Below are 24,211 nucleotides of genomic sequence, written 5' to 3'. Positions count from 1 at the left end.
CTTTTCTTGAAAACCCTATGTGGTCACTATCAGTTGGCTCTGACTTGACAGCACTTTACACACACATGCAAACTTAGACACCATGGGTCATTTATTAGGATGAGTATCACGACAATGAGCACTTCAATCATGGCTAATAGGGAAGAAGCCTGAAGGTGTGGCCTGGCGGAGGCTGCCTGACTGAAGAACTTCCTCCTACTACTCCCTTCTCTCCATTCCAAGGGATGAAGCTTGGAGGTGTGACCAGGCAGACACTGCCTGATTGAAAGAAACCTTTCCCCTCCTGTCTTCTCTCAGATCTGACCAGAAGCCTAGAGGTGTGGTCTGATGGGAGCCAGTTTTAAAGGCCTGACTGAAGGAACTTTTTTCCTGGCTGCCCTCAATTTCAAGGTTAAATCCTTGGAAATCCTTGCAATTCTCAGTGGCTCTTTGTGAAATGTGTTATGTAGTGGCATGCAATTTCTCTCCCAGTTTTTTTCCCCCTAGTTCGGGTCTATTGGATCCCCCCAAAATTTGAGATTTCACAAAAAATTAAATCCTGTATCCCACTACTGCCAAAATATTCAGTTCCAGAATTTTTCAGAAATCTCGATTTTTTTAGTCCAATTTTTTTTAAATTAAATCATTACATGTTATATCCAATATTGATTTTAATGATTTTGAGGCTCCTTTTCTGCTACAGTTTTGAAAAACAATGATAAACCTGCACCTCTAAGCCCAATCTTTTTGTAGACAATTCTCCCCTGTCAATTTCATGTATGCCCACATTCATTTCCTCCTATCAGGGAATGCCATGGACTCTCCCCAGGGTTCTCAATCTCACTGCTATTTCTAGGAGAAAGCTCATAAGTGTGTTCAGACTGTCTAAGGAATAACTCTTAGGAGATACAATTTCTAGTGAAAGCCAGTGTGGTATAGCAGTTGGAGCACTGGGCTAGGATCTGGGAGGAAAGGAAAGGTCCCCTGTGTAAGCACCAGTCATTTCCGACTCTGGGGTGACATTGTTTTCACGGCAGACTTTTTACGGGGTGGTTTGCCGTTGCCTTCCCCAGTCATCTACACTTTCCCCCCAGCAAGCTGGGTCCTCATTTTACTGACCTCGGAAGGATGGAAGGCTGAGTCAACCTGGAGCCGGCTACCTGAACCAGCTTCCGTTGGGATCGAACTCAGGACGTGAGCAGAGCTTAGGACTGCAGTACTGCAGCTTTAACACTCTGTGCCACAGGGCTCTTAAGATCTGGGAGACCCAGGTTTAAATGCCATTCTGTCTGAAAACTTGCTTGAAAACTTGGGCCATCACATTCTCTCAACCTGACCTATCTCACGGTTCTGGTAAGGGCTCCAGAAATCCACATTGGAAAACCTGAGATAAATTAATCATATAGTAGCCTGGCAGTTTCTGGATTGCTCTTTCTCTCTGTAACAACTATCAATTTGTGATGCTATTTCTTCAAGTTAAGTCTTTCCCACAGCTACACTGTATACAATTTATCCCTGAACATTGAAATATGTCTACAGGGAAATGAATGATGTTCTGGTTTTGTTTATCATAGACATAGGGTTACTAATCTCCAGGTCAGGGCTAGAGCTCTCCTGGAATTACAGCTGCTCTCCAGACTCCAGGGAGCTTTGGAGGGCAAACTTGGTAGCATCACATCCCTGCTCCCTTCCATTCTCAAATTCCACCCTCCACAGGCATCACCCCCAAATTTCCAAGAATTTCCTAAACCGAAATTAATAACCCTACCCAGACTCTAGCCAGACTATAATGGGTTAAATTCCAGGGTAGGAGAGAGGACAAGTTTGTTTTCACAGCATGCCAGAGGCAGGTGTAATCAGCACTAGTTATTATCTTACTAGTGGCTCGCACGTAGTAAAATTACCGAATGTTAGCAGGCTAGTTCATAATGAAATCCTCTTGTGTTATTTCAGGTTTGCCTGGTGATGGGGTAGGGTGCCACTGATATTCACATTATCTTACCCTACCAGTTAAAGGACAATGATGTTTTATTAAGCGTGAGCTCTCCCAGCCAAAACAGAAAAGGCTCCAGAATTATGCTCTCATACGTAAAGCCCTATATTTATAAGAGAAATAACCAGACAACAAACCCATGCCAAATGCAGAATTTATTTTATTTTTTTGTATTTACAAAAATGTTATTCCACCTTTCTGCCATTAAGGATCACCAAGGCAGCTAAGAATTAAAACATGCTTGATAAAATCACACTTTAAAATCAGGCCTCGAATTCAGCAGGAACTCACAGGAGCACAGCTCCTAAACCTTTGTGACACCCCCTCCTCCTCCCCACCTTCCTTGTCCATTGAATAGTAGGTGTAGTTGCATAACTATCCCTGGATTAGGAGAGCGGGCAGCCAGCCAACTACCAGAAGCTTTGCCTCACTCCCAGCAGCCCTCATTTTCGTTTCTGATTTTAATCTAAAAATTTAAAACTTTCACCTAACCCTTACGAACAGGATGGCCCTTTCAAGTACTACAGTGTCTCATATATAGACAGTAATATTTGAAAGGAAAATACATAATACAAGATGAGATTTTATGTTTTCTATTATGAACCAGAAACCAACATTTCTGCAAGGAGCAATTTGATAATGAAATGTGTCACTAATTGAATCCCAGACTGATTCCTCACTAGGTTTGTTCCAGCGTCAGAGTTCTTTTCCCCCCAATGCTTCCATCCAATTTCACACAAGCTGCTGCACTGCAGCAACTTGGCCTGCCTCTTTCCCGTGGCAAGCAAGATTCTCTGAAAACTGGTTTCTGCTTGCCACGGGAAAAAGGCGGGTCAAGTCACAGCCACAGGGCAGCTTGTCAAAATCGGATGGAAGTGTTGTAAGGGAAAGAACTCTGACATCAGAACAAGCCTAGTGTGGAATCGGTCCCAGTGTTTAATAACACAGAACAAAATGTCACATGGGGGTAGGGATAGAAATGTTTTTAAAAGAGTAAATCCTTTAGAATGACAAACATATCAGGAATCAGTTATTTTAGTAGCTGTGTTAGTAACTGCTAAATGAAATTGAATAATTTATCAATCTAAATTCTGCAGTTTTTGTGATGGAATACATTTTAAATACCTGTATGTTCATAAATTATTTGGAAAGAAGTTTTTTAAATCATGGTATATTCACCTGAAGTCTAAATGAAAGTACAAAAAAAATCTAAAAATTCATTTCCAGATTTTTCTGGGTACAAACCGAAAATAGACCCTGCAAGGACAATCACAGAAATCTAAAGGTTTTCCATTCTCTGACTCTTGATTATTTATAATTCCATGAAATAATTGACCTTCGTAGGTACATTCTTTGTTGTGCATTGTCCTGTAGATAAAGAAGCACTATGCAGAATTTGTATACAAAAGGAGGTCTCATCATATACATTTCTGCAAAGTTTCCTTTAAGGCAAATGCTTTGATTCAGATAACAGCATGAGGACATAAACTTCTCAGGCTTTTGGTTCACTAAAGCATCTTGAACCCTTGAACAGCTTTTCTTGAAGGTTAACCATCTTCTGGAATGGTGTAGGTTGTAACTGTAGTGATAATCTTGTCTGGTAACCTTACTAACTAAGGATGCTGGGCCCCTCCTGGCAACTGGCAGAGGAAGAGGGACTTTACCAGGAGCAGCAGGGTAGCCCATCTGACATACAACAGTGTGTCTACATCACTGACCATGTGATCTCGAAGTGAGGTCATCAAGTTCATGCCATCAGGGTGATGCTCTGGAATTTTGGCAAAAACTCTATGGTAAATTTGGCTTCTACCATAAAGTTTTTGCACAAATTCTGGAGCATCACCCCAATGTCACTTCAAGGTCATTTGGGCAGTGACGTAGACACATTGCTACACATTGGATGGATCTCTCTCTTTTGGGGGATAAGTTCCTCCCACAGGCCCAGCTGATTGGCTGCAGGGAGGTAGACCTGTATCAGGAGACCCCTGCCTCAACTGTATTACTCCTCCCCAAATTCATATGGATCTAAGCCAAAAAGTTACAGTAATACCATCCTACATCTTAAGTGGCTTATCTGCCTATTGTTTTTGTTACCTTTAATAGTATGTTCTATGCGTGGCGGTAGAACATAGTCTCCTTTTCTCAGACTAAAATGTTGTCTGTGGTTACCTACAGCTGTAAGTAGAAGTCAGCTTCAGGGAAAGTGCTAGCTTTGCAAAAACCATAGTTTGATCAATTAAGCAGCATCCTGAATTGTTCTGTGTTTAATACTATTCTTTCTTTACATTTAAAGTCAGTAATTCATATATGAAAAAGCTATCATAAATCACTCTAATAATAAAACACTATTTAAACCATATAAAATACCGTATATGCTGATTACAAAATATAATTTAACTATCAATCCATTTAGCAAGAAGATGGTGATATGAGCACTGATTGACTTGTCAGGGTTCTCTAGAATGGTACAGTAAGAATCATCCTAGTCTTCATGCTACAGCAGGTATCTTTTCCCCCCACCCACTCATAGGGTGATTTGAAACCCTAGGTATATCTTAAGGGGATGCTGCTGCTAATGTTTGAACTTCCAAAACCTGAAATATGAATGTCAGCAACATATAGAGACAGCGAGATGTAGCTATTAGAGTGTTGAACTAGGATTTGTAAGACCCAGTTCAAATTCCAATTTTCCATAAAACTCACTGGTGACCTAAGTTTAGTCACTTTCTTTAAAGACCTCTCATAGGTTTGCTGTGAGGACAAAATGGGAGGATGGAAAACAACATATATTCTGCCCTGAGCTCCTCAGAGGGTAGACATGTACTGAATAAATTTTGTTCTCCTTAAAAATGAAGGTAAGCATACCAGCCCTAGATTCTTCTCCTGCTCCAATTTTAATCTAGGCCTGAAAAGAACTCCTCTTCCTCACTCTCCCCTACTGCATCAGAGACAATGTAATATAAGAAAGGAGGGAAGCCTGTCTCTTCCCTTGTCTGTTTGAGAAGCTGTGGTGGGGCTGACTACTGCAGGATGGGAAGGTAATAAAAAAATGGTTTCTCCTGCTCATCTATTTTGGTGATCTGAATGCTGCTAAGATGCAAGGGAAACCATCTTAGTGTTGCAAGACACATAACAGCTCCAGGGCCAACTGAACTCAGGAAAACAGTGCATGGCATGACACTCTTCTCATGCCATGGCCCTGGTCTGAATCAGGGTCTCCAAAACCTACTGTTTACCGCTATTACACCTCCAGGATATCTGATCTTGGATCTCTCAAGGTCTCATCTGTTTGTCATCAAGAAAGAGTCAAGAATGTGTGTAATGCGTTTTACTTCACAAGTTTGTTGAACATGAGTACCTGTTGAAGTATTTCTCCCAACCTGCAACCATATTTTTGAGTTGTATGTACTTGACTAAAGTACTACTTAACATACTGTTTTTTTCCAATTGTTTCTAGTGCAAAACATATGCCTGTGTGCTGGAGAGTCATCTTATGGGGCTTACTATTGACTTTGGAATGGGCTTTGTATGCTTTGATGCTGCAACAAAGGTAAAGCCATGAGAAGTGAACCCTTTATGGTATGGGCATGTTAGTTCAAAGTATTACATTTTTCAGTTGAAAATTAAGTAATTGTTTGAAGTCCATTGCTGCAGCTTCTCTTCCTTTATCAAATACTCACTATGCATTTGTTAAAATCCCCATATTTTTGTATCCTGAGGTAGAGGACAGCTCATTTTCTACACTTACTGAATTTCTTCGTCCACCTTTTCCTTTCCTTTTCTGTTCCCCCCTTTCCCTGAGCAATATGGGAAGCCAAGTCCCAAGGAGCTGAAGCTATACGCTGCAGAAATGTTGTAAAAACAACCTACTACACATAGACGGGAGCATGAAATGAAAATATTAAAATATATTGTCAACGTTTTTAATTATATGAAGCATTGACCTAATCCAAACAAGAAACAGCAAAGTTAGAACATATGCCTACATTGTTATTACAGAAGTCCTTCTCCCAAAATTAACAGCCCTGCCAATGTCTAATGGCAGTCTGCAAGCATGTGAAAGAATGTACCTGGACCAGCTGCTTTTACCTAGCAAATAATATGAAACAGGTTGTACATTCCTTTCATTAGATCAGGGTGATTGTTTTATAATCTAGTTACAGAAAAAACCACACTCCTGGTCAAATGTCATGCCTGTAATGTCACAGAGTTGGGTAACCAGTAATTCAAGCACAATTTATTTATTTCCTTTTGTTGCTCTGCTTTCTTCCTCTAAGAAATCTTGTGTTGCAGTTTCCTCTAAAAGATTTTATCATTCTAATCTGAAACTGTATTAATAGACATTATAGACACAGTTATAGTTTCATATTTATGTTTTCATGGCAGACGAAACCTAATTCAACTAGTTTAATCAAAATATTCTACTACCGGTGCTATCAGTGTAAGAGAAATCTCAGCTGCCTAGCAGACATACACCATTAGAGGCAGCCTCAGTCCTTGTAATATTTTCTCTTGCCTTTTAAAATCTTACTCACCTGAAGCAAATAATTTGTTTTAACAGGCCCATGACATACCATCAGCTCTTATATTATTGTGATTACTGCAACCCCAATTTATACTTCACTGAAGTCGGTGCCTTCCCATTGATTTGTTCAAAAACACACCTCAGGACTTCTTGGAGAACACTGCAGATAATTTTCCCAAAGTATTTACCTGCCCTAAAGAACAGATTTAGCTTGTAAAGACTTACACACCATCATCTATTTTCTATGGGTGTTCAACACCTTGTGTGGTATTTTTCTAAAAGAGCCAAGTCAAATTCTCTTGAGTTTCAATTTCCAGTCAAAATCTGCATTGTCAATAAAGAGGAGGCTTTAATCAATCAGCTAAGCAAATAGCATGAAAGCTGGAAGTATTTCACCTTTTTATTCAAGTCCTTTAATCAAAACTGAGAGCCAGTTAACCCAAAGGACAAAAAAAGTGTGCAATCACTGAGCTTCTTTGGCCAAGTTTGGGGGGAAATATACTTCCCAACTGAGCTAAAGCTTAAATAGAATCTCTTGATGCATTCTCTCTTTGAGAACAGTAGGCCTTAAACTGTACATCTATATGTGACTCTGCTTAAGCTTTAAGTGTTACTCCAAGCTGTGCCTCTTTTATTCCCAAAGCTAAGGAGCTTTCTTGAGCTGTGAACTGTAGATTAGCTCAAGGACTGCTCAGTCCCCAGAACCCTTCAAAGACAGCCTTTGTTGGGTTTTGCCCTGAGCTAAAAGCCTGCTTTGGCCAATCTGCAGGATTATTGTTGTTCTCATAAATCTTCACAGCACTGCCCCCTTGCCTTTGCATACTGCATAGGCAGATTACAGAACCATAGTTAAAGCTATCCTTATCGCTACATGCCCATAAAGGAACAATTGTGCTCATCAATCTGTAATGCAGCTTGAACAAAAAATCTGTAATGCAGATCTGCAATGCAAAAAATCTGTAATGCAGCTTGAACAAAAAATTGTTAGAACAAGATAACTGGCAACCCAGCAACTGGCAGCTGGTCACATTGGGTGAACACACTGCAGACTCACCAGATGGTTGGCATTATTTGGTAGTGTGAATAAACTCTTTCCTGGCCTCTCCCTCTGTTGAGTGGATGCCTGCATAAAGTCACAAGAAACAGAAGAAATAACATTCTGTAGTAACAACAAAAAGCAAGGTGGCTCCAAAGATTGCCCACTCTTGCAAGATTGCCATCACCCCCTCTGTATCATGGGCAGCCCATGTTGAGGGACATGACCATCCTTTGTAGGGAGCAGCACTGTGTTCTGGGCTGCTTCTAGAGGCACTGCTCCTGCAAGGTAACAATATCATGTGTTATTGGTCAGCAGTACCAAAGGTTAGATTGGTGTGGTTCATGGTCACCCCAGATAGATTTCCTGTGCCCCCCACTTGGACGGTGGGTTATGCTGGCAGTGTATTATGCTTATAACACAGTGATGTCCTTTCAGCCTTGCAACCTTCTTTCTATCTTCTACATGCCACTAGCTACTGTTGTAGAATACAGGGTGTTGAACAATAAAGAGGTGCATATAGCAAGCAAGTAGGCACGGTTTAAGCTAAACACTTTCCCTGTCCTTGCACTGCCTGTTGGGGCAGCAGACACTTTTGGTCTTTGTGTCCTCCTGAGCTGAGTATCTGCAGTATTAGATGTATGCTACAATCATGCTTATTCTTTTCCTGGCCTCTTCCCATCATTTTGTGTATATGAGTGGGCTGCAAGGGGAGGGAAGAGACATGAAAGTTCTGTTCCACAGAGGAAAAATTTAGTCTGAATCCAGCCCAGTATGGTATACTGGTTTACATGTTGGACTAGGATCTGGAATCACCATATTCAAATTCCTGATCTGTTGCTGGGTGTCTCTCTGCCTAACTTACATCACAGTATTGTGATAATAGGATCTGGAATAGCCATATTCAGTTTCATGCTCTGCCATGAAGATTGCTGGATGACCTTAGGTCAGACATCATCAGCCTAGCCTACATCACAGTGTTGTTGTGAGAATAAAGTGACAAGCATCTTCTGACTGTCCCTGACCCAAAGGATGTTCGACTTGCCTCTGGGCCCTACCTGATTTGATGCCATTTCTTAAGGCCTGCAAGATGAAGCTGTTCCACCAGGCCTTCGGTCGAGGCAGCGGACATCCTTATTTCCGTCTGCTTGGCCTCCCTTGCTGTCGATGCTATGTTATCTTACCTTAATTTATTATTCCATCTCTGGACCAAGTGCTGTACTGATATATAGAATACACCCAATGGAAACCATCACCTGTGACATATGTGCTATTTGTTTTATTGTATTTTTATGTTTTAGCTTGTTGTTTTTAATTGTTTTAACTTTTGGTGTTATCCTCCCTGAGCCCGCTTGCAGAAAAGGGTGGAATACACATTAACATACATACATAAGCAAGCAAGCCATCCAAGGCTTCTTGGACAGAAAAGCAGGATAAAAATATGACCGCCAGATATGCTGATATGTCAGTGTGGGACTTTATTGTTATCCAAAGACATTTGAAAATGATACTTGTTGTGTCTGGGGTTTTGTGCGCTCTGGTGCTCCTGCAGAGGCTCATTGGAGCCTACAGACAGAGCTTGGAACTATCATAACAATGGGAGCAGGATCCTAGCCCCTGCATTTCTCTGACCAATTGCAGTCCCCCATACTGGTTCAAACAGGCCTATGGTGTGCCAGTGCAGGAACCCAATGTGTATATAGTTGGCCCCATTGGTCCATTCCAGTTAGTTCTGTTCTTACTTGCCATGCTGTATCTATAATAAAAGATGCTGATCACTCCACTGAACATCCTCCTCCATATCTAACCCAGTATTTAACAGTACTTCATTCAGTTCTCCAATCATCATCTTGGCTTGGCTTCGCGAACGAAGATTTAAGAAGGGTGCAATAGTCCACGTCTGCTGCAGGCTCAAACATTATAACAATACACACAGTGTGTGTGTGTGTGTTAAGAGCCATCAAGTTGCTTCTGACTTATGGTGACCCTGTGAATTAATGACCTCTATAGCACCCTATAAATAGCAGCTTTGCTCAGGTCGTGCAAACTACTGGTCATGGCTTCCTTCACTGAGTCAATATATTTCATGCTGGGTCTTTTGTCTTTTCCTTCTGCCACCAACTTTTCCTAGCTTTATTGTTTTTTTCCATTGGCTCTTGTCTTCTCATAATGTGACCAAAGTTATATTGGCCATTTTAGCTTCCAGAGAGAGTTCAGGCTTGATTTGATCTAGAACCCACTTTTTTGTCTTTGTGGTGGTCCATTGTATCCTTAAAACTCTCCTCCAACACCACATTTCAAATGAATCAGCTTTTTTTTTCTGTTAGCTTTCTTCATTGTCCAACTTTCACTCCCGTACATAGTAATGGAGAATACTATAGTATGAATTATCTTTATCTTGGTTGCCAGTGACACATCCTTACACCTAAAGAATTTTTGGTTGATGATGGAGCCAAGGAAAAGAAAATCTTAATTTCAGTTTCTTCATCATTAACTTTGAAGTTATGTAATTCCTCAGTAGTCATTACTCTTGTCTTCTTGAAGTTCAGCTATAGTCCTGCCTTGGCACTTTCTGTTTTAACCTGATTGTTGTTGTTGCCACCATCAGGTCATAGCTGATTTATGGTGATCCCATAGAGTTTTCGAGGCAAGAGACATTCACTGGTGGCTTGCCATTTTCTACCTCTGTGTCATGACCCTGGTATTCCTTGGTGGTCTTCCATCCAAATACTAGCCAGGGCTAACCCTGCTTAGTTTCCAAGATGAGGATGTGCTCTCTTAGGCTACCCAGGTCAGGGCTTTAGTTACAGTTAATGCTGCTAAGGATATACATCAGAATTAATAAGTTACTTTGAAATCATATCTATTTACTTCATAGCTATTTACATATTTTAATGGTACAAATTAGTTATTACATCTGTAATTAATCACTGTGGTCAACAGGCTTCCAGTATCTTTAATTAACCATGAAACTAATTCATTCCAGTATCAATAAAGTTCATTAAATTTCAAGAATGACATAGCTCCTTTTAAAAACTTCAACATCCTTTTTATCACAACTGAGAATATTACAATGAAGCAGCTCAATATTTTTCTCACAACAAGTTTTTCTGTGAAACAGAATGATTGACATTTACCAACAAACTATTTTGTTTTGTTTACAAAAATAAAAAATCTTGAAAAATAGGAAAGGAAATAAGAGATTCCACAAAGAAACTATAATTTGAAGCCAGATTCAATTTCAATTTAGATTAGATTAGATTAGATTAGATAGATTAGATAATTTTATTTATATCCCGCCCTCCCCGCCGGGGCAGGCTCAGGGCGGCTAACAGTAACATTCCATTATACAGAGACAGGTTACATTCAACATTAAAAATTCTAATAGGTTTAAAATTAATTAATTTAATAAAAATGTTAATGCTATTGCTATTTGTTCTTTATTATGATGGCGGTCTCATTAGCAATTACTTTCCTCGTCAGCGAAAGCCAGTCGGAAGAGGAAAGTCTTGCAGGCCCTGCGGAATTGTTCAAGGTCCCGCAGGGCCCGCATTTCCTCTGGAAGTTGGTTCCATAAGTTCAGGGCTACAGAGGAGAAGGCCCGATTTCGGGTGCATTGCAGCTTCACCTCTCTTGGTCTGGGGGTGGTCAACAAGTTTTTTCCAGCTGACCTCAGTGCTCTCTGGGGCTCATATGGGGAGAGACGGTCCCTAAGGTAGACAGGTCCTCGACCATATAGGGCTTTAAAGGTAATGACCAGGACTTTGTAACGAACCCGGTATATAACTGGTAGCCAGTGCAGCTCGCGCAGTCCAGGCTGTATGTGCTCCCATTTAGGGAGCCCCAACAGTAGCCTGGCCGCTGCGTTCTGCACCAGCTGCAGTTTCCGGGTTCGGTACAGAGGCAGCCCCATGTAGAGGGCATTACAGTAATCCAGTCTCGAGGTGACCGTTTCGTGAAGTACCGTTGCCAGATCTTGGCACTCTAGGAAGGGAGCCAACTGCCTTGCCCACCTCAGGTGGAAAAAGGCTGACTTGGCAGTGGCTGCAATCTGGGCCTCCATTGATAATGAAGGCTCCAGTAGAACTCCCAGACTCCTAACCCGGTGCGCCGCTTTCAGCGGCGCCCCGTCGAAGACCGGAAGAGGTATTTCCCCTTCCCGGGCGCCCCGACCCAGACAAAGGACTTCTGTCTTCGCTGGATTCAACTTCAGCCCGCTCCTCCTCAACCACATTGCCATATCCTGCAATTTACTATTGTTTTATTGGTATGGGATATGACTGAGGTGTACAATCAGGCTGATATTCTGTATTATTCTTTCTATTGGCACAACTGCAATACTGTGTTCTTTCTCTGACCTTCCATTTTGAGAAACAGGGAATATGTGTGTTCAAGGAGCACATATGTATTCATTTCATCATAAATCCATCATTTATTGTTTCTGAGAAGGAGCTGTTTTGTTTTAAAAAATAAGACAAAGCTTCAGATGTAATTTTTTAAATTCTATATGCTGTTCAATTACTGTGGCATTTCAACTGTCTTCAAGACACACTGATAAAGCATAAAACCAACATGCCCATGATAGACAATAACAACAACCACCACTTTTACCAAAGGAAAAATAAAGTTTAACAAATGGTCAAGACAAGGTTCACAATTTAAATCTAGTTCCTTAAAGAACACAATCCTGAATTTAGAGAGTTAAAATTATTTTTCAAAGATAAGATAATGATGATGATGTTGTTACTATTATTTACTTCCAAGGTTGGTTCAATTGAAATTACATTCAGTGTAAGTCTAAAAAGACTAGATTCAAATCCAGCTTCAGAAAAAGTTCATGGGCTAATCCTGACCCATCTTTTAAGAGGCCACCCTTCTGTGAATAATTAGTAACAAGTTTATGAATTCAAATTACATTCCCCAACAAATTTAAAAGAAGATAGAAGAAGATATTGGATTTATATCCCACCCTCCACTCCAAATTTCAGAGTCTCAGAGCGGCTCACAATCTCCTTTACCTTCCTCCTCCACAACAAACACCCTGTGAAGGGGGTGGGGCTGAGAGGGCTTTCATAGCAGTTGCCCTTTCAAAGACAACCTCTGCCAGAGCTATGACTGACCCAGGGCCATTCCAGCAGGTGCAAGTGGCGGTAAAACACTCTTGGTTTTAAAAGTAAAACACCTGGACTATTCCTAATCTATAAATTTAGTAACTGTCAGCCTAAATAATCAGTTGACAGTCCAACCCTAAACCCCCTGACTTCAGTGGGCTAACTAGACTGTTCATGTATGAGTGCGCTTTAAAGGCAACAGTTAAATAAAATTTGTTAAAATCCATCATTTTATCTGACAACAGTTTGGATTCTTGGAACTTCAGGTGGTCATGTACAAGGATCTTGCTCATTTCCTCAGACCTCTGAAAAGCTGATATTCAATGTAACTAGAATGCCATGGAAAAAATGCCACAGAGTCTTGGGTGCTGCTGTGAAGCATAAGTATTTGGTGACATTTACCCTGTTCACTTATCTGTGGTGGATTTTCCAATTATGCCAGAGGTTTCTGTACACAGAATGGTAGTGGGAGGGAGATAAAAAAGATCCAGGGCTAAAGATTCATGAAGAGGGAAGATGGAAAAGATCCATGGCTATCAGATAGACTTTCTCCCTTGTGGCCAGTCACATTATCTCCAGTGATGGGGACACACAGGGAAGGACTTCTGAAGATGACCTCAGCATGCAGGTAGATCTGTATGGGAGAAGGCAATTCCTAAAATATTGCGGTCCCAGACCACTGAGGCCTTTAAATATTGGAAACAGAGTTTTCAATAGAGTCTGGAAACCTGCATAGATGAAACAAGGGAGGAAAACATGTTAGTTACAGTTTTACCCCACCCGCTGCAATCTGGCTGCCATGTTGTGGACCATCTACACTTTCTGAAACATTTTCAGGCAGTAATATGTAAAGAATGCATTTAAATAGTCTAGTCTGGATATTGTTAAGATCTCAGTAAGCAACAGCAATGGATCTAGTATCACACCCAAGCTGAAGACCTGGGTTTTCAAAGATGATGCAACCTTATTTATAGAAGGCATAAAATCCACCCTGACAGAGGGTGCCTTAGTCTTCTGGGGTTAAATTTCTGATTCCATGCTCTCATCCTGTCAATTGCTGATTTCAGGCATTGATTCATGGTTTAAACTGCCTGCCCAAAGCCCAGGTTTATATCAGGAGAAACTTTATAAGCTGCCTCAAGCAGAACTCTGAAAAGACAGCATAGAAATACCCTAAATAAATAAACTTAGACAGGCCCTTTTTCGATGGCTATAACTTTTGTGCCAAGATTGATAGAAATTTAACATTTATTTGGTACTGAGATTTTTTAAGACTTAATAAGGGCTTTTGGGGGGGCGGGGGTGTGTGTAAAATTATTTAATGGCTTGAGGGTCTGTGGTCTGTTGTTAGAATTTGTAAATAGACCCTTATTTGAGAACAAGGTTAACATGAACATATTGTCCAAGAATTAATAATAAGTATTTGAAGTTATGAGATGTCAATGATCAGGACATGAATCTGGTTAACCAGAGTTCTGATATAAACTATGACTTTTTTTTCTTGAATTAATCAGGGTCCTGTAAAACTAAAGAGTTTCAAAGAACATTTTACAGCTGAAATCTTTCTGAACCAAACACTGTCACAGTATAATACAGCTTTACAATCAAAGAGGCTTCATACTAGAAAACATTGTTGCATTTAATTTAATAGGATTGGTAGTTTAGAAGGAATACAAGGAAGGATATTTTCCTCTCTTTCTTTTTGGTTTGTTGATGTGTTTCTGTGATTTTGTTTCCTGTAGGTTGTACTATGGAGATACAAGTTTTCCCAGCTTAAAGGTTCTTCAGACGATGGCAAGAGTAAAATCAAATTTTTGTTTCAAAATCCAGATACTAAGCAAATTGAAGCAAAGGTAATAATGATAATATTAATCCAGAACCTTAAGAGATTTATCTTGTCAGAAAGCTGGGTCCTTGAGTCACCTGTGGGCCTGTTTGTGGTCCTGTTCAGGCAAGGAGAGACAGCGGGGCAATGGTGGCCACATGGGCAGCTGGGGGCCAGACAGCTGCAAGGGCATAAAAAAACCACCAGCCCCCTCCCAGGGTGTCCTATGATGGAGCTTGAACTGGGCCAAGGGAAGGGGGAAGGGGAGCCTCTGGAAAGTAAAATGCACCATGCCACCCAGCCAGCGCACCGTGCTGCATGAGATATTTGCTCACCCATCCCTCTCTGAGTGTTAGGAAGGAAGAATATATATACAGGAAGAATATATATACAAAGGAAGGAAGTGTTAGGAAGGAAGAATATATATACAAAGGAATCTTGGGGTGAGGACTTGCAAGGGGCACGCACAGCTCAGGAGCTGCCAATGGGTTACCTTTATGCTCAAATAGCAGGAGAGGCTACTTAGTGGCAATCATCCTTGTGGAATCTGACATCCTGCCACATCCCATTGCTCTCCCCCATCCCAGCAGCTCACCTGGGGTGAGCCAGGGTACATCAACTAGCAGGCAGCTCAGTCAATGCCAGGATCCGGTGGGCCCTGCTGTTCCAAGGCTTCTTACCTCTGTAACCAGTAAAGTTAAGGCCATTGTATTGCAAAAGGTTGAAAGTATTTGTGTTTATTGGGGGAGGGTTGCCATAAGGGGAATCCTTGCCTTCTCTGCCCTCTAACGTCCCCTACGTGCTGGGACGGCGATAACCAGCCCAATTGGGGCAATGGAGAAGAAGAAAAGATATATATTTGGATGAATGTTTATATATTCATAAATGTTTGTGTGCATGACAGACAATAGATAGATAGGTGATAGATGATAGATAGACAGACAGATTGCTTTCTGAATTAGAGATGAATGCTAAGCAGAGATGTAATGACTGAAAAGTGAAGAATTTAACTTGGAGTGAATTTTTATTCCGGCATAAGCATTTGAGCAAGAGGGTCAAAGACAACAAAAATATGCTGGAATAGAATTTTGTTAGTCTTTATTTTTAGTGCAACAGACTTACACAGATGACCCTTTAATGTGCTTTTTCTTAAATGTAGACTTAGAAATTGAGAAGCATCTGCGTCATCTAAATCAGAGCAAATAATGAATTAATAAGACAATAAAAGCTGTTTATTCAATAAAGTGAAACACATGAACCCATTCTGCATTTCATGAGGTTTAGATGCAAAGTTATAAACTGCTTTCACAGTTGGTGATAACTTATGATAATTAGGGGAGAGGAGTAATCATTCCAGTAGATCTAAACTTCTTTTATTTGATATCTGGCCTGATAAATTGGTGAGAAAAGATCAGAAATCTTTAATCTTGACAATGTTGGCGATAGTTCGTATGATGATTACTAAAAATTGGGAACCCCCACATACTCCCATGATTGAAATGTGGTATGATAAGTTATGGGACCAGTATGTAACGGGTAAGACAATGGATAACCCTTTCTTCAAAAATAATTTGGCTTTAGATTATGATTTGCTTTGAGCCCTGGTTTTGGAATTCTTTGGGAATATTTCCTTTTTGCCTAATAGAATGATTGTAGGCTTTTTCTTAATTCTTAATACCTAAAATATTATGTATTGCGTTTGTAAATTGTTTGTTATATGCATCCAATGATCTAAATTGGATTCTTGTATGTTAGATTTATATTTCTGTTATTTATTTTCCCTATGTTCTCTATGTTCCCTATGTTCCCTTTGTATTGGATTAGATTCAATAAAATAAAATCTATTAATTAAAAAGGGGGGGAGGAGAAAGGATTAGGGCTGCCGAGCTCCCATCAGGGGCAGGCGATCCCCGGTTTGGGGGGCCCCAACCCACCAGCATGGAGCAGGCTGCTGGGGGATCCCCACCCCCAAAGGGCCCCATTGTCACATGACAAGCCCTGCACAATGATGTCACCCAGAAGTGACATCATTGCACTGGGCACATCATGCTGGGGATGCTCTAGGAGTTACAACAAAACTCTATAACACCATAGAGTTTTTTCTGCAAATCCTACAGTGTCCTCAGCATGACATGCCCAGCATGATGATGTCATTACCAGGTAACATTGTGCTGTGTGCGCTTTGCACTCACAAGAAAATTCCCCTGCTGCAGTGGCAGAGAGACTTGGCAACCCTAGAAAGGACTCTTTTATGGAAGTTCTTTTATGGAACTAGCCATGACCTCATTTTCTTGTTTTTTTCCCCAGTACCCAAAATTTCAACTTTCACTACTTACAAAGAAGTAAACCCCAGTGGCTCTTTCCCTGGTGAATAGGGCAGGAAAAGGTGCAGGTTTACTGGTGTGCTTGTTATACCTGTATCTTTTGGAATCTCTAGTTAACTGTTGGAGAACCAATGAGAGCATTAAAGTTCCCAGTGGCCAAAGTCAGCCCAATCTTGTCAGATCTCACAACCTAAACAGAGTCAGTCCTGGTTATGGAAGACCACCAAAAAAAGTCCAGGATTGCTATGCAGATGTAGGCAATAGGAAACCAACTCTGTTCATCTCTTGCTTTGAAAACCTTGCAGGGTTACCATCAATTGGCTACACTTTCCACCATCACCATCTGGGACTTTGCAAAAGCAAGCCAAATTTGAAACTAAGTAATGTTGCATCAGATGTGTCTGACAGTTGAACTTGCCAAATTTGAAGGCGTTGATCTGACATGAGCCCCATGTGTTTGGTTCCTGCCAAGCTGTGAATGCCTGCTGGATGGGTTTGCATTGGATGTTTACACAATGGAGCTTGTGTCAAAGTAGTGCTGATCCAAATAGAATGGCAGCCATTAGCCTCAATCAGGACATCAAACAGTATGGTTTTTTTTTTTTAAATCATGCCATTTATATGATTTGTGACTGATATAACTGCTTACTATGACTATGGCTGCAGTGAAGAAAACAAGACACCCTTTTCTCTCTGCTGTGTTACTGGAGGACTTTGTTAAAAATGGTAATTGCTGTTGCAAACATGTGCTAACATTCTAGCAAACTGTAGTAGACTTCGGCTGCTTTCACAAGTTAGTCTCTAGCACTTTTTGTTGCAAGGAAAAGGGCTACATACTTACTTTTTAAAAACACAAATGAATGCTGGGAATTCAGAAATCACAGAGCCGCCCTGAGTCCACTTCAGTGGGGTAGGACGGGATATAGATCGAATGAAATAAATAAAAAAATAAAAATAAAACTTAGTATTGACATTTGCAATAGCAGTTGCCAATTTTTTGAAGTCTTCAAAAAAACCCTTCCCATTGGCATGGCAGAGGAAATGGTGGCCTTAGCTGCTTGAAAATCCAATTGCACTGCTGGGAAGGAATATACAGTGAGCAACCTGCCAAACATTCACAAACAGGTCAGTGAATAGTCCAATCAATCATTATAAAAACTATCTCCCTGTTAGCAGCTGGTGGACAGGACATGAACCAAACCAGCAGGCGTTTGAACATCTCTGTTTAAAACTGGGGTCCTGCTTCAGTTGTCCATGCTGCTTCATTCTCACTGCCTCTGATAGCTGTGACGCATCATCCCCTGCTTGTGTGGCATGGCAGAAGCCACCTAAGCCCACCTAGGGTCAGCTAATGATGAGCTACATCTTCTGGGTGAATAAAGCAGGAACCTTAGCATCACAGGTCTAGGTAATGATGCACCTATCAGGGAAGGTTGTTGCAACCACATAAGACTGAGGCAACACTGGCAACCAAGCACCCCATGGATGTAGGGGAGATGGGACTGGGGAGCCTCTGGGAGTGGAGGGAATCAGAAAAGGACAGTCCTCTAGGGCAGTGGTCTGTAGTGATTTTTCATGGCAAGCCTGTTCTTACTTTCCATACTAACTCTATCCAGGTTATCTCCTATTACTAGCCATTAAAAGTATTTGAGAGTATTAACTTTTAATAATACAGCATGTTATTTGAAACAATTAATATTCCCTAGGTTATTTTTTTTAGCTAAAGTATTAAGTTGATGTCTTCTATAAAACTTAGCTGAAATTTTTAGCATCCTGCTCCCAAACCTATTACAAAACAAACTAGTTTCATTATCTTTATTTTAGTCCTTTTAACACGAAATCCTTATGGAATCTATATGAACAGAAAATTAACACATGTATTTACTTTACTTTTATGTTAAGAAGCCACCATGTTCAGATATAATGTTACCAGTAAGAATATTACTATAAACAAATGTAAACCCAATATTCCTAATTGCAAAACCTGCTTTCCCTGAGATTCTAGTCCCATTTCTTATAGAGCTATACTAGAGATAGTCTGTGGGTAGGGCCAGCTAGATATTAAGGGTCTCAAAGCATGGATGAGAAGGTGGTATCATGGGGTCATTTTGGGAAATGGAGTCATTATAAGTAAAATATGTCCATTGCTAAGGGTTGCTTTAAAATGAAGGTGTAGTATTGACCTCATGATCAAAAGTATGAGGGAGATCTTAAAAAGAGAAATAAGGGAAGTGTCTGAATGAAAAATGTTATAATACCAGGAGCCTTCAATTCTCACATTTACTTTGCAAATGTGAGGTTGAGTCATGCCATAGAAATAAGGTTTGTAAATACCATAACCTGGTGGAACTCTGCCAGCTGATATCTGGGTCCCGTAGAACCTTACGCAGTTCTGCAGGGCCTGCAAGGCAGAGATGTTCCATCAGGCTTTTGATTGAGGACAGCAACAGCTGGCACCTTTCTTTCCTTCTTTTTTGTCCAGAAGTTTTTTCTTCCCGCCCTCGATATATTTACGGCAAAAGCCAGCATCCTAAACAAAAAGAATATCTATACATATCCATAAAAACTATCTGTAAATATACTCTGGTGATATGGGAGAAGAACTCAATTAGCAGGATGCCACTGGGTTGTTTTTGTTTTTTGAAATTGTATTATTTAAACCTGAATTGTTATACCATTTTAACTTTTGTATTATCTGATGTATTGCTTTATCTGATTGGGCAATTAAGATGATGATGATACTACCTGGTCAAAGAGTTGATGAGAGGGGTACTGACCTTGGTTCAGAGTGGGGCTTGAGACCTGAGGTAATATATAGAGATGTTGCACTGATTGAGAAGAAGGTATTATTTCAAAAGAAGGTATTTTACAGACGTGGGAGTAGTCCTGAGTAAACTAAAGGGGGGGGGGATTAAGAGAGTCAGATGTCTCTAAGATCCAGGGAGACTATAAAGCCACACTAATTGATGCATACTTCATTAGGTATCACCAAGTCTAAAATTATGCCTTTATGGTTGTTTTCAACTATTATTTGGAGCAGGAACTTTACTAAGGAGGCAAACAGAGAAATTGACAGGGGAATTAAAGGACTGTGGAAGGAAGATGGGAAGACAACAGAAACTGATCCCCCCCCCCCATCTTTTTAGGTGTGGAAAATGTGGGGCATATACTCCCAATGAAGTGGGTGTTTGGGAAAAAGGTATCTGAATAATTGAGTCAAACTGAGGTGATGAGATATAGGACTACTAGGCATGTTGAAAATGAGTAAGTCTTCAGAACTGAATACATACACCAGAAGATTCTTAAGTATTTCAGAAATGAAATTGCTTCTCGGTCCTAGGTCTAAGATCATGTGTATGTTTGTAGATGTGAAATTGTTGGTCTGTAACTTGTGACTAAAAATAACCTCTGCTACAAAGTGAGCCCTGCATAAATCTAATCTTTGCCAAACCTTATGGCGGGTAGAGCAGTGTCAGCCAGAGATACACTGCAAGTTTGGTGCCTCTAACATGCTGGACGGCATTCTACTGCATCATAAACCTCATAACCAAACCAGTTCATTTGATGGCTAAAAGTTTGGTGGTTCATGGTTTGTGAATCAGGCATGCCACAAACTGAACCACATTTTCCCAGTTCGTACCCATCCCTACTGAAAACCAAGGCAGATTGTGAGGGGTTCTAGGAGGGAATCTCCAAACTGGGTGAGTGGGCAACTTGGTAAGTGACATTCATTGTAGGTACATTTACAGTGATGCTTAGTGGAGCAAAAAAAAAAATCCTAACTTTATGCTGATGGGTTAAAACTGGTTAAGACTGAGATTGAAAGAGATCTTGAGGTTGTAGTAGAAAGCTCAAGAAAAAAGGCAAACTCCATGCTAAAGATAATCAGGAAACGAAATGAATATAAAACCTCTAATGTTATAATGCCCCTATATCAGGGGGTGGCCAATAGTAGCTCTCCAGATGTTTTTTGCCTACAACTCCCATCAGCCCCAGCCAGCATGGCCAATGGCTGGGGCTGATGGGAGTTGCAGGCAAAAAATATCTGGAGAGCTACCATTGGCCACCCCTGCATAAATCTCTGATACAGTCTCATTGGTTCTAGAAGAGCCAGTTTGGTGTAGTGGTTAAGTGTGCGGACTCTTATCTGGGAGAACCGGATTTGATTCCCCACTCCTCCATTTGCACCTGCTGGAATGGCCTTGGGTCATTGGTTGTCCTTGAAAGGGTAGCTGCTCTGAGATCACTCTCAGCGCCACCCACCTCACAGGGTGTCTATTGTGGGGGAGGAAGATAAAGAAGATTGTGAGCCACTTTGAGATTCAGAGCGGAAGGCGAGATATAAATCCAATTTCTTCTTCTTCTTTCTTCTTCTAAAAGCCCAAAGGAAAAGAGCTAAAAGGAAAAAAGCCCATAGAAAAAAACTCATGGACTTAAATGCTCAGAGGAAAAAAGCCCACGTGGAAAAAATCCCACATGGAAAAATATGTAAAGCATCATAGATGTTTATAATTGTGGATAACCATTAATAATATTTTGTTGTTATTTTAGGATTAAAATATGTCATATTCATATGCAACAAAAAGTGACCATTTTGTTATTTTTGTATTGTTATTTTAGGATTAAAACATGTCATATTCACATGTGACAAGAAGTGACCATTTGTTATCAATGAACTTTATTAAGAAGGAAAAGCAATAATAACAGAAATTAAACTCTACATAAAAATATATTTAAATAAAATTAAATACTTTAACTTTTTAACTTTTTAATGTCAATACAAGTGACCACGACAAAAGACTATCTAACCCTAATAATAAAAGCAACAATTATTTAACAACAACAATAACTCAGATATAATTCTTCATTGCAAATTAGCCATACTCTTTAAGTAACTAAGTTTATCTTCCACCTGCCAATATTGTTGCACAGAAGTGGCAACCATGTCATGTAATGCCTCATATTTCCTCTTTTTTTACCTCTAGGCGACCTGCCTGTGCATTAGCCAACATTAGTTTGTGACAAGCCAGGTCCCTCAGCAGTCCATCGAATAGAGACCACACACTGGGATGACTGCAATTGAACAAGGAATTAAGAGCATTGTGAAATCCCTCACAACAGTTTATAGTCTTTGGTGACCATTCCAGGGCTGCATCATGATGATTCCATATTCTTATAGGAAACTGAGGATCTCTACCTGCTGCACCCTCGAAATATGTCAAAAAGAAGTATGTGAGCACTGTATTGTAGCTGACTTCATCTGGAAATGTGGCAACAAGCTCATCAAAAACAGTTCTCACATTATTGATTGGAACAAAAGCTAATGCAGCAAGAGATTTCAGTGTAAATTTTATATTCATATTAATTTCAAATTCAGTTTTCAAGCCAACACTGTTGATTTTCCTAATGAGACTCTGACAGAGGTGAAAATAACACCCTTTGACCTCAGTGTGTGGAAAGGCAATCCTCACTGCATTCATACAAGCCTTCTCAAAATCTACTAAAACCTTTTGAGGTGACAGATCTGGAATCAATAGCTTCATTATTTCAAACATTCTATTATAGATGTCCATGTTCTTTTTTTGAAGTAAAATGTACATACATGGTGGATATGAATTACCCACTTTGGCATGCCATGTGTACAGTTGGTAAAACATATTTGGCACTATCTGGATAATAAATGGCCTGGGTCACAACAGGCTAATCCTTTTATATCCCTGGTCCCCAACTGGGGAGACTGGTCTGATCCAGCAGGGTTCTTCTTATGTTAATTATGATATCTTTCCCCCTCAGCTGCTACCACTGCCTCCTCCTGCTGCTTCACTTTCTTAAATGCAAAAGAACAGTGGCAGCACAATATATGAAATACAGAAATACAAAAATACAAAATATTGTGCACAAATACTCTTAACTGGTGTAAATAAAGTTCTATTATAATGAAATGAACAGCCTACAACAGTGGGCATACATTCATACAGTATAAATAGAAATAGAAAACAACAGTCTCAAAACAATATTCCAAGGAGGACCCCACACAGTCACAGAGTTTTCAAAATGAGTACAATGACTCAAAAATAAAGTTCCACAGGAGTCCCTCCGTTGTTTGTTGACTTCTGAAGGACAAATTCTAGCCTTCACGCAAACCCCGGATTTGATTGCGTTCCGCTGCTCCTGCAGCTTCCTCGTAAGTCAACTGAAAAATCCAGCCAAGTTCTTTCTCAAACGCCCATTAAGATATCAAAATGGGCGTTTGAGAAAGAACTTGGCTGGATTTTTCAGTTGACTTACGAGGAAGCTGCAGGAGCAGCGGAACGCAATCAAATCCGGGGTTTGCGTGAAGGCTAGAATTTGTCCTTCAGAAGTCAACAAACAACGGAGGGACTCCTGTGGAACTTTATTTTTGAGTCATTGTACTCATTTTGAAAACTCTGTGACTGTGTGGGGTCCTCCTTGGAATATTGTTTTGAGACTGTTGTTTTCTATTTCTATTTATACTGTATGAATGTATGCCCACTGTTGTAGGCTGTTCATTTCATTATAATAGAACTTTATTTACACCAGTTAAGAGTATTTGTGCACAATATTTTGTATTTTTGTATTTCTCACTTTCTTAAATAGCAGAAGTAGTTAAGGCCTCATAGATCTAAGAAGCTAAGCAGGGCTGACTCTGGCAAGTATCTGGAAGGAAGAAATCAATAAACATGGAATTAATTAAAAATGGCATAATGGAGAATTGATCCTGGGGGGAGGCTGTTTTTTAGGTAGATGCACCAAATTTGCAACTTAGCATCCAGTGTCTCTCCCCAAAATATCCTCCAAGTTTCAAAAGAATTGGACCAGGGGGTCCAATTCTATGAGCCCTAAAAGAAGATGACTCTATCCTTCATTATTTCCTATGGAGGGAAGGCCCACCCATACCAAACCTTTAATGGCATAACAGTTGCAAATGAAAATACACAGAATATAAAAAATGTAAACATTGGGGATAAAATCAAAAAGAAATCGAGTTTACAAATGCATTCATACATGGTCAGATTTAAAATGAAGGATGTCAGCCAAAAATTTTGCCATAGCCTCGCTAACCTCCCACTCAGTATCATTTAGTAAATAAAGGAGGGAAGACATTTAAAAGGAGTGTGGTCCCTTTAGATGTGATGGCCAGAACTCCCTTTGGAGTTTAATTGTGCTTGTCACAACCTTGCTTCTGGTCCCCCCAAAGTCTCCTGGCTCCACTCCCAAAGTTCCCAGATATTTTTTTAATTGGACTTTGCAACCCTATTCCATATGGGCTTATTTCAGTATGGGCTTCTTGCCATGTGGGTTTATTTCCATTTAGGCTTTTTTTCCTGTAAACATTTATGTCCATGGGGTTTTTTCTTTGAGTTTTTTTTCCTTTGGGCTTTTTTCCAGTTACCATC

The 24,211-nt window shown here is 40.2% G+C and overlaps 1 protein-coding gene across 3 annotated transcripts in view; it reads left to right on the top strand.

Annotated features, from left to right (window-relative positions):
- The window catches only part of SNTG1 (syntrophin gamma 1), a 280,518-nt gene that overhangs the window by 236,605 nt on the left and 19,702 nt on the right, over positions 1-24,211 (top strand). For 2 of the 3 annotated variants that reach the window (XM_060243820.1, XM_060243818.1), the window contains 2 exons: positions 5,430-5,522; positions 14,387-14,497. In XM_060243820.1, coding sequence (XP_060099803.1) covers positions 5,430-5,522; positions 14,387-14,497 — 204 coding nt within the window. The remainder of the gene's footprint in view (positions 1-5,429; positions 5,523-14,386; positions 14,498-24,211) is intronic. The other variant, XM_060243821.1, reaches the window with a different exon arrangement.

This window comes from Heteronotia binoei, chromosome 7 (assembly GCF_032191835.1).
Source record: "Heteronotia binoei isolate CCM8104 ecotype False Entrance Well chromosome 7, APGP_CSIRO_Hbin_v1, whole genome shotgun sequence".
NCBI classification, from domain to species: domain Eukaryota; kingdom Metazoa; phylum Chordata; class Lepidosauria; order Squamata; family Gekkonidae; genus Heteronotia; species Heteronotia binoei.
This window is presented reverse-complemented; position numbering and strand designations above follow the sequence as displayed.